The sequence below is a fragment of the Solanum lycopersicum genome, chromosome 2, assembly GCF_036512215.1.
Source record: "Solanum lycopersicum chromosome 2, SLM_r2.1".
Lineage (NCBI taxonomy): Eukaryota > Viridiplantae > Streptophyta > Magnoliopsida > Solanales > Solanaceae > Solanum > Solanum lycopersicum.
In genome coordinates, this window is record NC_090801.1 from 37,291,273 (window position 1) to 37,308,226 (window position 16,954).

At 33.5% G+C, this 16,954-nt stretch overlaps 1 protein-coding gene across 3 annotated transcripts; it reads right to left on the bottom strand.

The window, feature by feature from the left end:
- Positions 1-6,348: 6,348 nt before the first annotated feature.
- On the bottom strand, positions 6,349-10,462 carry LOC101255935 (methyl-CpG-binding domain protein 4-like protein). Of its 3 annotated transcripts, none has more exons than XM_010317297.4 (4): positions 10,205-10,462; positions 7,357-8,682; positions 6,711-6,902; positions 6,349-6,637 (listed from the first exon to the last, which is right to left on the bottom strand). In XM_010317297.4, exons 2-4 carry the CDS (start codon positions 8,671-8,673, stop codon positions 6,626-6,628), a joined length of 1,521 nt encoding a protein of 506 aa, XP_010315599.2. In that variant the 5' UTR covers positions 8,674-8,682; positions 10,205-10,462; the 3' UTR covers positions 6,349-6,625. The 3 variants fall into 3 exon arrangements, with proteins under 3 accessions (XP_010315599.2, XP_004231530.2, XP_010315601.2); XM_004231482.5 differs by having other exon boundaries at positions 6,711-6,907; XM_010317299.4 differs by lacking the exon at positions 6,711-6,902.
- Positions 10,463-16,954: the final 6,492 nt, after the last annotated feature.

Below are 16,954 nucleotides of genomic sequence, written 5' to 3' on the forward strand. Positions count from 1 at the left end.
CAAGGTATGGGATATAATTCACCTTTGAGACCTCTTTCCTCAAAGGGCTCCTTCAAAGTATTTTCAAAAGTTAAGTTTTTATGTGGGTCTTTCCCAATCTCAAAATAATGTTATGAATTGATTTTTTTATGATTTTTTTGGATTTTATGAATATATTAACATTTATTCTAACTTAATTATGATATATATTGATGGTTTGGTCTAGTTTGTAGAAGATGACCTTTAACCCTTAACCCTGGGTTAATATTTTTATATGAATTAGGTTGTATTGGTTCAATTAACTTGGTTATTGGATCAATTACTATTAGATGATGTTGTTATAATAATCACGAATGAATTAGGATGATTAGTGGTCTTTCAAGCTAGTTCTTGAGAATATGATCTAGGTTAGGAAGTATGTTGTGAATTGACCTAAGTATCCTGTCTTAAGTTATGATCTAGTATTGAATTATAATGTAATTATTCTTTTAGACTTTTTATCATGTTAGTTATTGACTTATGATGATGTATACCCAAATTGGTTTGAATTGAGGGCTTATGGTAAGACCTTGATGATGGACTATGAAGGAGACTTGGTAAGTCTTATGATCCCTATCCTTTACTTCAAATTGTGGTTAATTGTGATTAATTCATGATTTTGTATTAGAGTATGCGTTGTATTAGGATTGATAGGGTGGTATGATGTTGAATTTAAATGTCTTGACTATGATTTTTAGGTGTTTTCTTAAGATGTAAATGTCATAAGGATGGTGAATCATTTAACAATGTGTCTTATCATGATATTAAGTTGTTAATGTGCTAACCTCATATAAATGAATTGTAATGAAAGGACAATACTCATGAAATTCTTATTGATCTATGATGATGATGTGTATACAAGGGTTAGACCCTATGACCTACAATCAGCTATGATGATTAATAAATACATTAAAGACATTTCAAAAAGGGACTCTAGCTTAGCATCCAGTGATCTTGTATGCGAGGGGGTGACACTTCCCCAAATAAGGAAGGTAGGGTTCAGTACGGTCTTCATGGAGTGGATAGCCTCATAACCCAAATAAGGTGTAGAGTGATGTTTCCAAGATGGCCCCAAGTTCCTTAAACTATGTTGCCACCATAGGAATACTAGCCAATGGATATACCTACAAAGCTACGTTTATGTTTAGTTTTACCTTGGTCGGTAGACCACCTTCCTTCGATGTAAGGTTTTACAACACTAGATTCCACATTAGCTCATGTGGTCTACGTCGGTTAGGGCAAGATGTTCCCAAAAGGTAAAATGAACTAAAGGATTGAAAGCTAACTATGATAACCTAAGGGGTCTAGCTTAGTCTAGGTAGGGATGTGGGACTCTACCTAAGCATTGCACTAGTTAGCCTTGAGGGGAGTCTTAGTAAGATTTTCTTATGTATGAATATGCTTATGAGGATATATGATATGTATATGATGAACTTGCACATTGTTGATACTATATGATGATTAGTTTCACTTATGTATATATATTGGTCTATATGGTTAAAGTAAGATGATATGTACTCTTAAATGCAATCTTATGTGAAGTAGGATGTTGGTCATGATTCTTGTTGGGTTACTTGATTGAGTAAGGTTATGGGTATTTTCTTAGTCATTGCACTTGTTGACTTGATAGGGGTTCATGGGCAATTGTCTTGCTTTGGTTATGTTGAAATGTACTCTTAAACACGCTTGTTGCTAATATGACTTGATGATAGAGTTACTTGAATATCTATTCGGTTATATGATAAGCATGTTAACTTGACTAGTTTTGATGTCGTTGGTCTTGTGATGTACATGTTTATGACTTAATGAACATGCTCTATTGATTTGTCTGGTCTTGTTGAATATACATAACTGTTTTTAAAGTAAATTGCATACTTCATGAAATGTCCCTTTTTCTTAGCATGATTTCAAAGTATGTGTGCATATGGTCTTATACTTAGTACAAGTGGTGTACTAACCCCATTTCTTCCTTTTCCCGGACATTTTAGGTTCTGGTTGTTAAAGTGCTTTTGAAGATGACTTGAAGAAGGCTTGGATGTCTTGATCATCCAAGTAGGGTAGGTCGTCACTTTCCGAGGGAGATGCCACTATCTAGCTAATGGAGTTGTTTTGAGTTTAATACTTCTATGTTTCTTTCTTTTCCGTTTAGAATGAAACATTGTATACCCCATGTGAGGCATTCTTACTTTTATGTATGGGTTATGCCCAAGTGATTACACTCGTATTAGATGGTTATGAGATGAGACGACTATTATGACTATGTTATATTTATATATTTATGTGCAATAAAAGTAGAAGACTAAGTAATATTCCTATACGAAGGGTCTATGTATACTTGATATATTAATATATGTGTATAAAGAGGTCTATGTAAACCTTAAAGTAGAAGTAATGAAAAGTTTTAAGTTTTCCTCTAAATTTGACCTATGAATATAATGATGTAAGCTAAGAGACTAGTCTTAGTCCTCAAAGAGGACGACGAAGCAGGTTACGTCTAGGGGCTATTCCCGGATATGACATAAACAGGCACTTAAACTAACAACAGAAATACCCATAAAAAGATAAAAATAGTTACCAAACTGATCTTCCATCAACTAGGTACGATTAATTTCGTCTTTACAAAGGTCTAAATTGAAGAATCTCAAAGATCAACTTCCAATTTCTCAAAAATTCAAATCTTTAATTCTTCAAAGCTAAGGAAAACTTGTCTCTCCATATAGAATTCAAAAATAAGATACCTCTTATTGCAAAAACTATAGATTCATGCTAAACTAAATGTTGAAAATGTATTTATAGTCGTCAAACACATGCTGCGAAGGACTATTTGGCGCAGTAAGTTGGGCTCGCCGATTAACTCGCTAATCCACCCTTTGGTCAGTCCCATCGCCTTTTTTCTTTGGTCTTTAGCATCCTGAAGTTTTGTAACTTAGGATGATCCAACACAGTATCCCGAAATCACTTGATGAAGCATCGACTAGTCCTTTCTCTTGCGAACTTGATTTTCTCCTTCGGGGCTTTGCATACTGGAACTTTAGACAGGGAAATAATCATTCGACGACTCGCCAAGTGGACTTGGTAATCACCAGGCCTTCATTTGGTTGTTCTTTGAGCATGCTACGATCCTTTTTGCAAATTAGTGTCCATGTTTTGTTCCTTAATCCAAATACCTGGAAATTAAGGATTTCACATCAGTTATTGGCACAAAATAAGAATTTGAGAGCACTAAATCTATCCAAATAAAGCCTAAAATGAGTTTAAATCTAGGACTAATCAACCATCAAACGGGTCGTGAAGAAATCCTGCTTTACATGGATTTACTATTGCAGACATAACTTATTACTTCGAGCTTGGAATTAGGAAAACTTGATTGCGTTGGAAAGAAGACTTAGAGATGTTTAATTTGATAGGTTATGGGCCACATAATTATTTTTGTGCTAAAAGATGTGATCGTTGCAAGTTGACTCTAAACTATTAATTCTCATTAAAACCCTTCACGGACGACTTCATGATCCATGTGAAGCTTCGCATGTCGTTTTAACACCCGTGGTCCTTGACCAATGTCTAGTGGAGAACCCTTTATGATTGACCTATTCACCACTTTGATAGCCCGTCAACCTCACCGCGGGCCATATAAGCGTCTGTCAAAGTGAAACCTGTATAAGGAAGGTTTTAGAAACCTACATGAGCCCCATAACAGACCCTAGTCCCTTTCACGGCCCCTCTGGGCTCTATAGAGGGTTCCATGGTCCACTTTTTGGGCTTGTGAGTTTCCAACTTGACCCATTTCTACACTTTGCTCAAATCTGAGGTGTTACAATTGCATATATGTTGGTCCGTTAAATCTAGTTCCTACACTCCTAATGATGTTTTGAATTCTATTTGAGAATGAATGTTTCCAAGGAGGAGATATCGTAACACCTCATATTGAAAATAAGGAAACTTACAGGTTTTCTAGAAATGGTGTGTGTAGCGACATACTGTAGGTTCACTTACGAGCCATAAGTGGGAACCATAGGTGGCAAGTCAAAATATTTTCAATGTCAAGTTCCAATACCCTTTTTATGGTTCACAGGGATGGTCCATATTTCAATGGACGAGTCGTACTTAAGTCTCGTAGGTGAGTACCAGACTTACTAAATTATAAGGGCCAAAGTTGGACTTACAGTGACAATGTACGGGTCGTAAGTTGACCAACTTACCGTACATGGGTTCCGTCATTCAAGGGTCCAGAAACAAGTTCCTAAACCCCACAAAGATTAACTAGGATGGTCCGTAAATAGACTTACGGACCGTAGGTCCCACCGTTGATAGTGGTCGGTAGTAATTTTTAAAGAGGCCATTGGGTCTTTTACTAGATTATTTTAACACAATACTATATCATTTAACCTTCTATTCTAGACATTATATAAACGTTAGTACTCCCGAATTACCCATTTGAACTCCTCCTACATTCTCAAAGTTGATCAAAGTTCTTCTATTTTTCTCTGTAAAGCTTGAAGAAGAAGTCTAAGATTTCAAGACCAAGTCTTCAAAATCCATATTAATTGTGAGTTTTTGGCATCAAGGTATGATAGTATTCACCTATATAGTCATCTCCTTCATAGAACTCCTAAATTCTCCAATTTTACAGGTTAGAATGTTTTATTGAAATCAGATTTTATTCAATCTCATGGGTTCTTCTTAATCATGATCCAAATGATTGTTTTATGTCTTTTTATGCAAGAATTGAGATAATTACATGTTCCTAAGATAAATTCACTTGAACCCATGCATGATTCATTATTTCAAGATTTTGATCATTTGATGAAACTTTTGAACTAAGAAAGATGAATTTACTAAGATATGCATGTTTCTTTATGAAATCGAAGAAAATGATTTAAGCTTGCTTTGAAGGTAAAGCGTCAATGTTGTTGTTTTAATTGTGAACATATTTCTCACATACTACTCATAATATGATTGTGCAAGGATTTTCTCACATAAAGGATTCATAAGGTTAAAAGGTTTTCTCAACTAAGATGAATTGAGATTAAGGAACTATTCTAATAAAATCTAGCTTGGATTGGCTACTTGATGTACCGTTCTGTGGATAATAAGATAAGTAAAGAACATTGACTATCCCGTGGGATTTATGCTTAGCACCGAGAGGGTATTTGAGATGGAAGCTCTCCCATTGTTGAGGTCGGGTTTCTATCAATCTCCATATCTCATAACTATGTGTCACCATAGGTTGTCTTAGATAGACATCAACTAGTGGATCCACCTAAGCTAGAAGTTTATGGTTCTTACTTCTTACCTTGGCAAGTAAGGACATCTCTCTTAGATGTGGGATAGACCCCGAATCTCATGTTATAGCTCACATGGTCTTTGTCGGTTAAAGGTAAATCTCCCACTAAGAATATCTCAAAGGTATGTTTAAGATCTTTAGCTTGCATTAACCATGGTTATGACTTATGTTCCTAACATGTTATTTTATGATTTAGCTTCGCCATTGCATGTCACATAAATTTCATTTTGGCATGATTTCAAGACTCAATTATTCTCAATTGGTAATTAATAAAGTGTTCAATTGTAAAAAAAATGTAAAAAAAAAAAAAAATCAAATGTGGCTGAAGCAGGAGGCTTGGTGAGGACATTGATAAGTTGATTTTCTGTGGATAGAAATTCGACAGAGATCCTTGAAAGCAGCTTTGTTGTGGAGTACTTGGTGCGAGTAGGAAAGACATGATTTATGAACAGAGAGAAGCACCAAATTTGTCACACTAAAGCACACGACATAGCTACCCACCAAATATTGTGTTTTTCTCTTTATTGGAACTGGTAGACTCAAAGGAAGGGCCAGACGAGTTGTTTAGGTGCAAATATTAGTCCATAGAGTAGCCAGTGTATATCACATTTAATTGAACACAAGGAGCTGAAGTTTATAGAGAGACTCCATAAAAATTTAAGCTTATTACGGCGAGCTATTGCCTTTTCTTGGGCCAAAAATCACTAAAATACAACCAGTTTACGGAACTATTCATATACATGCTTCTATCATGAATTTAAATAAGAAAATTTTCTTTACGCAGTCTAACAGAGGAAAATTTACCATACGTGCATCATGGAAATATTCATATCATGATAATAGGGCTCGTTTTTTAGTATTACCAATCGAATATTAAGCTTTTCAACGTCTGGATTTTACTCTTCACCGATATTAAATTGGAAAATTGTACGGTACACAAAAAACCTGTGCCACTATAAATACACTTTTAACGACCGGATTCCTATCCCTTCCTTAAGAATTTAGACTTAAAATGATTAATTTCCTAGCTCTGGACATAAGAGAAGTTAAGTTAGCACCTGTCATATGCAGAGATGATATATTAATTAAGCTGTTGCTTAGGCAAGTACTATACACCACAAAAATGGTCAAGAGGTTAATCTACCGAAAATATGCAACTGACCCCCAAAAGATACCCTAACTATGCATCATCTTCAGGTAAATACATTGCACCCTCAGGTTGAGGCCGAGCCATTTGCATGCAGGAATTCCCAGTATTTTGTTAGCATGTGATCATTTGGATGTACTTGATCCCAATTGCCCGTACAAAATATTGCATATGCATCAGCTGCATACCTGGAAAGAAAAACACTTAATCAAGTCGAGCTAAAATCCATTTACTTAGGTGCAAAAGGTAGAGTTTCCTTACTTGCCAATACCATGCAGCTGTGTGACATGAGTCCAATTTTTTCCAAGATATTCTTGAGAGAGACGCGGAATAGACAGTGACCTCTTTGTATATAATCCTAAAGGTCGCAGCAACTTTTCTATATCCTCTACAGCAACCTCTGTTGCTGCCACAGCATTTGGACACAGAGTGAAAAACTCGTCTACCACTCTCCTAACCTAACAGGCATGTGCTCACTGTTAGTATGTGATCTCAAAAGCAGAATAAAGTCATTACAAAAATTTAAGACAGGAACAACTATGTCGCTCTCATTGCTTCACTTCTGATCAACATGAAGCCTGAACCACAGGAAAGGGGGAAATGCCCCATACAAATTGACTGCTCCTTACCTAAATAGGTCCACCAGTACTTTTAAGGTAATGCAAAGCAATCAACTGGCTGATACTTTAGCACAATAATTTATCAGTTAACAACTGCCTGTATATGCCCTCATTTAACAATGGAGAATTATCCTATATCACTTTTTAGGTCTAAAATTTGTTTCCTAATTGCTCATAGGATGCTGCTGCTTAAAATGTAGGAAACTTAATCTTGTCAAACAAGCCAAACATCTCAAGAATCATAAGTTTGTTAACTACATAAGAAAGAGAACGGTGGCAACAATTACCTGCACACCGGTGGTGCAATTCAAAAGCATGCAAATAACCAACACCCTCCAAGGATCATGAGCATGGTTTTCTTGGAGGAGATTAAAATGGGATCGAGGAGGTACCCACATGTTATCTTCACTCCTCCTTAAATATGCCTCGTCTCTTTTCTGGGAAGCAGAGAGACAAGGTTTCTGTCTTTTTGAACCTATTGTACTCTTCTTCTTTTCACGATATGCATTCTGAAAGTAGGGAGAAACCTTTCTTCCATTGAGACAGTTCTTCGAAGCGTTTGAACTATCCTTACCTACCTTTATTTCTTCTCCCACTTTTAAGTTAGCAAAGTAAGGGGAAACCACTCGAACTTTGGTTCGTAATTTTTTATCATTTCTTTTCTTCACACATTCTACAGACCTGCCTTTTTTCATTTCAGTTTCTCCATTCCTTGAGTTCAAAAAGTAAGGGCAAACCGCTCGTGCTTTCTGTTCAATCATCTTCTCATTGATCTGATTTTGAGATAAGCAAGGCTCGAACACAGTTTTACCAGCTTTCAGTCCACAACCTTCAGTTTCTCCATTCCTTGAGTTCAAAAAGTAAGGGGAAACCACTCGTGCTTTCTGTTCAATCATCTTCTCATTGATCTGATTCTGAGATAAGCAAGGCTCGAACACAGTTTTACCAGCTTTCGGTCCACAGCCTCCTTCCCAATGTGATAAATGACTCTCATTTCCAATCATAGAACCAGTTTCTGAAGACTTCTGCATGGAGATGAGCGTTCGAGAGAGAGGGCCACAAACATGTGACTTGACGACTATCTTCTCATCTTCAGTTCTCCTTTTACTGGAACTAAAGTTTCCATCTTTGTATGCAAACTGTGAAAAGAGATCATCAAGACTAATGGCCACTGCATTATCACCACGAACAACTGAAATTGAAGCAACACTAGAACATCCCTCATCTAAATCACCAAATTGTTTATTCTCCTTCTCATTAATAACTTCCAAATTTGTAACAGGAGGACCAATCAAGACTGGTTCGGCATCCATTTCTCTGTTATCATTTCCTGATTTCTCGTCATCAACACGTTCAGAATTCTTTTTTCTCTTCCTTTTGTTACTTCTCTGATGTGTTTCAACAGTAACCATGCACTCACTCTTGATAGGCTTCATATACAAATCAGAAAAAGCTTCAATGGATTTACTACTTCCAATATCCTCATGGTCAGGCACTTTCTTAAAATACGGGGAAGATTTCACAATTTTTCCTTCCTCTTCATAATATTTCTCCCTGTGCTTCTTCCTTCTCTTCTTTCCTTTATTATCCTGCCTCCCATCCATACTTGCATCCTGCATATCATGACCAACTTTTGTTACAATAGAAACATTATCACATCTCTGAATTGTCATTGGCATTGACCTTGATGATGTGCCATAAAGAGAATGAACTGCTAACAGAATGCCTTTTTAAAATGGAAGAGGAATAATTATGTTGAGAAAAGCTTGGCAAAGTTAAATAGTGAATTACAAGTCTCTAGAAGTATCTGCACACAGATTGCCAACAAGCTTTAGAGTTTGGAAGCACAAGTGCATGGAAAGACAGCTAAATCTGAATGGAAATCAACTTGAATGTGCTATCAATTTCTTTGATCCTTGAGAAATATGGATCTAAAAAAGAGCTTGATTTTATTCCAAAGGGAATAGAGTTCATGTCTTCTAGATGCTGAACTGTACAATACAAATAAGTTGAAGCACGAGATTGAAGTTAAACTATCATATTCAGCCCACTTCACGAAGGTATAAAAATCACTTTTTCTATAGAAAGGGAACTGTGAACTTAGAGCTTCCCCTTGAGTTTTAGATAGATCTGAAACAGTATGACTGCTTAATGTTGCACAACAGACACAAGCATGAGCCGATAGAAGGGAATTCTATATATATATGTGTGTGTGTGTTGGTTATTAAGGAAAACAAAGAATATAGCAGATATACACATATATCAACACCGGTTATACTTACTAAGAAACCTAGCTACAATAAACAAGTTATACATTGTCCCTAGGATTACTAGCTAAACTAGGGGCTGCAGTGCATGATGTGCGACATGCTCCAATACTCATTTGAGTCTAAGTTGATGAACGAAAGAGAAGTTTGAGATAATCAACTCAGAGAGTAGGTTAAAGACAATTAATCACAGAATAACAAATTAAATCTGAACTCTATAATTTAAAACAAATCAAGTAGTGATGGGCAAGTTGATTTTTCAAAGAGAATTGTAGCACAAATTGATTATTTTACATGACCATAGAACGAACTAGTGGTAGTTAGCATGGACAATGACTAGAACGAAGAAATACAGTCATGAAGATTCAACGAACTAGAAAAAAAATCTTAGTAGTTACAACTATTTTAGAAGAGTTAGTAGTTGTGTATGTTTCAAGGAACTTTCAAGTTGTTTAGGTATTATTACATTAAATAGAACACAAACTCCATATAAACTGACGCTTATTAGGGCATAACACTGCCTTTTCTTGGGCGAAAAATCACTAAAATACAACCAGTTTACGAAATTATTTCTATCCTGAATTTAAATAGAAAAAAATTGTTAACCCACAAGAGGAAAATTTACTGTGCATCGTGGAGGTATGAATACAAGAAGACAAAATCATTAAAACCCATGTAAAATTAGAACGTTGAGCAGAATTATGGAGAAAACATATCAAAGTATTCAGTTAACCTAAAAATTCCAACTGGTTCATCGCAAGGCAATGGGCAACAATGATAAGGGAGATTAAGAGAAATTGAAAATGAATAAGAAACCCTGACTGCTAAACATAGAATTAGGCGAAATTAGGTGTTCCGGTAAAATAACCTTGAAGAGAAGAGAAAGAGAAGCTAGCTCCAACAAAATTGTTGTGATATCGTATCAGTACAAACGATTAGGGCAGTATGAAAACGGAGAGGCGCTGATTCCTTTTGCAAAACCTGAAACGCCTATATGTATTATGCGAAAGAATGGTCATCACTAATGCTAATATACAAGGAATCCCGAAAAAATTAAATGAAAGGTGTCAAATAACTCTTAGATTTGGTTTTTGGTAACAGATCGAAAGTAAATTTGGAATCAAATAAATATTTTCAAGACTTTATAGTTTTTTATAAAATACAAAAAATATTTTTTTTTAACTTTTATAATTTTATCCAAATCATTCTTTAAATAAAAATGAAAATAGGTATTTCTCTTCTTCTTTTCTCAATTTTTTTTCTTCTCTTTTTCTTCCTTTTTAGAAAATTTGAAAAACCGACTATCAAAACAAATATTCTTTCTCATTATTTTATTTTCCTTCTCATCTTCGGTCGTAACTCTCTCCTCTTTCTGAATTGAAAATTGTGTTTAACTTAAAATGGATAAGTCATTTTTTTTTTGAGATTTTACAATTTTGAAACAATACTAAGCTTTTTTCTTGGGTTAATGAAGAACAAATTGTTATATAAATGTGAGAAATGAATAATAGTGTAATGATTCCTATTATTTATTGTTTAAGAAAGAAAATTAACAAACTCAAAAAGTCATAATTTGAGAAAATGTATATGTAATGTTAACATTCACTGAAAATTCATTTTTTTTTTTGTTTTTGTTGTTCTTTTTGTAACCATTTTGTTCATATGATTTAAAAAATATATTTTTGTTCGGTTGTCCACAAATATTTGAAGTGTGCGAAATTGAAAAAATCTATTTCTCAATCATTATCGATAATTAGTGAAAGTAAAAAACAATGACTATTGTTATATATCACAGTCAAACTCAAAAGGCAAGTAAATAAAGAAGGAGTTGGAGAAGGACCTAGACATGGAGAAGGATAAATTGAAAAAGAAAGCGAAAGAGAAAGAGAAAAAAGTCGAAGTCGTCAATTGTGATGTGAAGCAACTATATCAACCATTGATTAGATTGATGGCTATGTATACCATTGCGAATTACTTTTTTTTGTTGATAAGTTGTATAAACAATTGGTGAAGTATTTATTTTTGTTGATAATATTAATGGTTGTTTTGATGAAACAAATGTCAATTATGATTGAAAAAAAAATGTGGTGTATGTGGCAACATATATAACCTATGTTGTAAAAAACACCACAAAATTATCTACATGTGCCCAACAGAAAGGATATATGTGGCAATATATGTCACAGAAAGAAGATATGTGGCAACATATGTGTAACGATCATTTTCGATCGTTTTGAGCACTAGAACTTTTTATGTCAGAAAATACTTTCCTATAGATTTAAATGGGTGTTTTGAACTATTTATAATTATAATTATAAAATTAGTGGGGTAATTTTTATAATTAAATTAGTTGGTGGTTTTAGAAGATAACATTAAAAGTAATAGTGGACCACTTTTATCACTTTTTATAATTAGTCATATAATAATTAGGGTAAAAATAATCTGAAGAAAAGAAAATAAATTAGGTCATGATTACAGAAAGACATGAAAACGGCTTCCCCACCGATATGATAGAGAACTAGCAGCAATCGAAAGAATGCACGTAGAATTGGGTAACAAAGATTAAGTCCTGGTAATTTTATAATGGTCATAATATTATTAATATTATTATTATAATGTAGGGTGAAGTTGAGGGGGAAAAGAAAGGGTAAATTGCCAATTTTAATGTTGTTGGTGTGTGCGACTGTGTTGCTGCAATCATTGGTAATGATTACCATAATGATTAAAGCAGCAAATTGTTAGTAATGTGGGTATTGGAATACATATATATATTCTGTAGGTCGTAGGATCTTAGGTGATGGAAAATTTTCTAGAATGTAGTCGTGAGTTCATGTATTATAATTTTGGTATCATAAAATAAATCAAGTTTTGATATATTGAGATAGATAATTAAATATTAGGGGTATTATAATATGAATAGCATTAGAATAAGTTAGTTGGAGGAATATAGACTTAACATTAGGCCTGAAATTAAAGCCATGAGACTTGATGAATTAGTGGGTATCAAAGTTTAGGAATTTGACTATAGATTTCGGTGAGTTTTTGGATCAAGGCTAAATATATAGTAATATGGGTGCCAATGAACTCGTTAACATACGAATATTATATTTGATAGATTGAAAATATTCGGAAATACTGAAGACAGGAATAACACTGAGGAATTAGCTTGCTTGACTTCAACTCTTCGGTGGAGGTAGGTTATGGTTTATGCTATTTGATAGTAAACTCTTAATAGTGACTGATATACATTGAATGATATTGTAAAGTTTTCTATGTACTTAATTGTGTAATTGTGTGGCTTGGTCGTGTGTTTTGTAATTGGTCTGAAATCCTGAGGCTGTGGAATGTATAATCTTAAACCATCTCTATCAAAGAAATGCCTTGAATAAAGAAGGCTCGATGAAATATTATTAACGAATGAAAAAGTGGTGATATTAAATGATAAATTGATGGTATTTTTGGATCGGAGTGTCACGTTCCGACACAGTATTCTTGGATCGGAGTGTCACGTTCCGACACAGTATTCTTGGATCGGAGTGTCACGTTCCGACACGATAATATTAAAAGAAAAATATGTTGAATTAATGGAAGATACTCAATCTCAAAGAACTCAACTCCCAAAATGGTTTAGTTTGGAGGCATGAGTCCTTATGTGTGATCTTGATACCATTGACTTAATACGTGCTTACTTCATTGTTATTGACACTTGTTCATGTTGTTTGTTGCTTATCACATGTTAAGTGCTATAGTTGAGTTCATATTATTATTCTTTGTATATTAGTTACTATTTTGGGTTGACCGATGATACTTACTCAGTACATGTTGCCTCGTACTGAGCCCTACTTGTTTTCTTCTTTGTTTTCCTTTTATGAAATGCAGTGAGTGTACCTATGAGTTTGATTTCCCTCAGTTCCAGCCAGCTCTCCGCATATCAAGTTCCAAGGTGAGCTATCCATTCAAGCTCGTGGGATTCTCTCGGTCATGACATGATGTCCTATATTTTCGGACACATACCATTTTATTCTTTTATTTTAGTGTATTCGATATTCTTAGACTTAGTATTGGAGATTAGATGTCCTTGATGTGATAACTATCAGATTTTGGGATGATAAGTATTAAATTTTAGAAACTTATTTAAATTGGTTGCTTAGTATCTTTTGGAGCTTCCACATTATTTATATTATTTATAGTTGAACTATTGGTATATGTTGGGGTTTAGAAGTGTTGGTTCGCCCATCTAAGGAGGTAAGTGTGGGTGCCACTCACGAATCATTTTGGGTCGTGACAATATGTCACAGAAAGAAGATATGTGGCAACACATGTCACATAAAGAAGATATGTGGCAACACATGTCACATAAATAAGATATGTGGCAACATATGTCACATAAAGAAGATATTTGGCAACATATGTCACGTAAAGAAGATATATAGCAACATATGTCACAGAAAGGAGATATGTATCAATATTTCATGGTTACAAATGTGGTGTCTGTGGCAACATATAACTTTTGTTGTAAAAAAAACTATTAAATTATCTGCATATACCCCAATAGAAAGGATATATGTGGCAACAGATGTCACACTATGAATTATCAAAAGAAAATTAAAAAATAAAATAAAAATGTCTAAAACAATCGTCCTTTCATTTTTTCCTCTCTCCTCTCCTCTATAAAAGGTCGTTTCGTTTCATATTTCAAATTTATTTTTTTCTAATTTTTGTTTTCTTTTCTCTCGTTCCATTATTTCTTTACTATTCAAATTCTTGCTATATTTTCTACAACATCAGTGGTAATATGTTGTGGTTTTCTTCTACAACAAAGCGTCGTTGCCCTCTTAATTTCTAGTTTATCGTTGATATCTTCTGAGATAAAATATAATAGTTATTGGTATTAAATCAGGACTTTTCAGTGGTTTTTATCACTTATTTCTTTGTAGGATGGTTGGGTTGTTATTCCTTTTGAAATATTATCTGGCAAAAAAATACATTTTAAGATGTACATGTTGCCACATATGACATGTCTGTTGCAATTTTTCCCACAAAACGTGCATATATTGTCACATATGTCACTTCAAGGTTGACTTAATCGATAATTAAGCGATTTAGGACTGGATAACTGTCAAATTGGATCAAATTTTAGTATTTTGGATCACAATTAAATAATAAAAATATGTTATAACACTTGGAACAACAATTTACATGGGTGTTATATAACCATCATATGAAGTTACTTGGTCATTGTATGATGAATTAGTGATATGATAGTCTTTGTAAAAATAATTGATAAAATTGATGAAAGTTGTTGTATTAAATCATATTTTTATGCTTAGACATGTTGTATCACTATATATTAGTATTATATTTTGAATTAGGTGACAATTTAATTGAATTAACCCCAAAAAAAACCATTTTATGATATACATATGTTGTCACATATGACATGTCTGTTGCAATTTTCCAATAGTTGTGCATATGCTGCCACATATGTCACTTCAAGAATGGGTTAATCGATAAATTGAACGACTTAGGAATGAAAAACTGTCAAATTGGATCAAATTTTAGTACTTTTGACCATAATTAAGCAATAAAAATATGTTATAACACTTGGAACAATGATTTACAACGATGTTATATAACTATCATATGAAGTTACTTGATCATTGTATGATGAACTAGCGATATGATAATCTTTGAAAAAATAATTGATAGAATTGAGAAAGGTTGTTATGTTAGACTATATTTTTGTACTTAAACATGTTGTAGGACTATATATTAGTGTTACATGTTGAATTAGGTGACAATTTAATTGAATTAACCCCTCAAAGACCATTTTATGATATACATATGTTGGCACATATGACATTTCTGTTGCAATTTTTCAACAGAACGTGCATATGTTGTTACATATGTCATTTCAATGATGACTTAATCAATAAATTGAGCAATTTAGAATGGAAAAATGTCGAATTAGACTAAATTTTAGTGATTTGAACCATCATTATACAATAAAAATAAATTATAACACTCGAAACAACGATTTATAAGGGCGTTATATAACTATCATATGTAGTTACTTGGTCATTGTATGATGAATTAGTGGTAAATGATAGTCTTTGTAAAAATAATTCATAAAATTGATGAAGGTTGTTGTATTAGACCATAATTTTGTACTTAGACATGTTGTAGGACTATATATTAGTGTTACATGTTGAATTAGGTGACAATTTAATTGAATTACCCCAAAAAAATCATTTTATGATATACATATATTGTCACATATAACATTTCTGTTGCAATTTTCCCAATAGAATGTGCATATGTTGCATCATATGACATTTCTGTTGCAAGTTTCCCAACCAAACGTGCATATGTTACCACATATGTCACTTCAAGTATGACTTAATCGATAAATTGAGCGATTTAGGAATGAAAAAAAATGTCAAATTGGACAAAATTTTAGTACTTTAAACCATCATTAAGTAATAAAAATATGATATAACACTTGAAACAATGAGTTACAACGGTATTATATAATTATCATGTCTATTGAGACATATAAGTCATATGCTGCTACATGTCTAGCTTATATGTTGCAGGTTGTGCAAGTTATATGTTGCAACATCTGTCAATTATGTTGCTATTGAAATAATATTTCTGTTGCTACATATGACTATAATTTGTTCCAAGAGTCAATTGTTGCAACATATAGCAATTTGTTAGAACGCGAATGCAAATTATTGAAAAAATTTCAGGTGCCCAAATGATGATGAATGATTTCAAATAACTATTAATTTTACATATCAAAACAATGGTATGTGACCTGAATCATTTATGAAGTAGTTTTAATTGAGAACAAACAAAATATAATCCGTTGATTAAATTAGTTAAATCTGATTCAAGAAGAAGAAAAGAAGAAAGATCAAGGACTAGCAGCCAAGACCAATAATTTACGAAAAGAAGAAGACAAAGATTAAAGAACGAGAAGAAAGACAGGCAAGCAAGCAAGAACGACGAAGAAGAAGAGGAAGAAAAAATATGACAAGAGGTGGGGAAAATATTTTATTTCCCCTTTTGGTACAGCTTGGTGGTGACTTCCCCCAATTTTAATTTCCACCAAAATTGGTTAAATTAGATTTTAGTCAATTTACCATTTTACCCTTCATTTAATTCAATGGACCAAACTGTCAACTTATAATCTTGAGGGCAACTCCATAATCCTTTTATCATCAATCACATAATTGTCACCTACACCCAACACCGCCCATTTATTTTGATACCTCATTGTCATTTTTTTAAAAGTCCCAAGACCCCCCCCCCCCCCCCCCCCCCAAATTCAATGCTTTCAACTCACTCTAAAATTTAAGGGAAAGGCGTCAAATAAGTCTCATTTTTGTTTTTGATGACAGATTGACCAAGAGCTGGTCAAATCCTTTTTAGATTGTAATTAAGTAAATATGGGACCAAATTAACATTTATAAAACTTTCTAATCTTTTAGAAAATACAAAAAAGTACACTTCTAAAATTCAAACCAAATCATTTTATTTAAAAATCATTTCATCTTCTTCCTCTCTTCTCTCTCTTCTTCGTCTCTTGGGGGATTGTTCTTCTTTTTTCTTA

Bases quoted from the DNA above. Each gene is read 5' to 3' on its own strand.
- LOC101255935 (XM_004231482.5), bottom strand. From the start codon at position 8,673: ATGGATGGGAGGCAGGATAATAAAGGAAAGAAGAGAAGGAAGAAGCAC. The intron at 6,908-7,356 runs GTAATTGTTGCC...CATGCCTGTTAG, and splicing joins ATTGCACCACCGGTGTGCAG to GTTAGGAGAGTGGTAGACGA. The intron at 6,638-6,710 runs GTAAGGAAACTC...TTTTCTTTCCAG, and splicing joins CAGCTGCATGGTATTGGCAA to GTATGCAGCTGATGCATATG.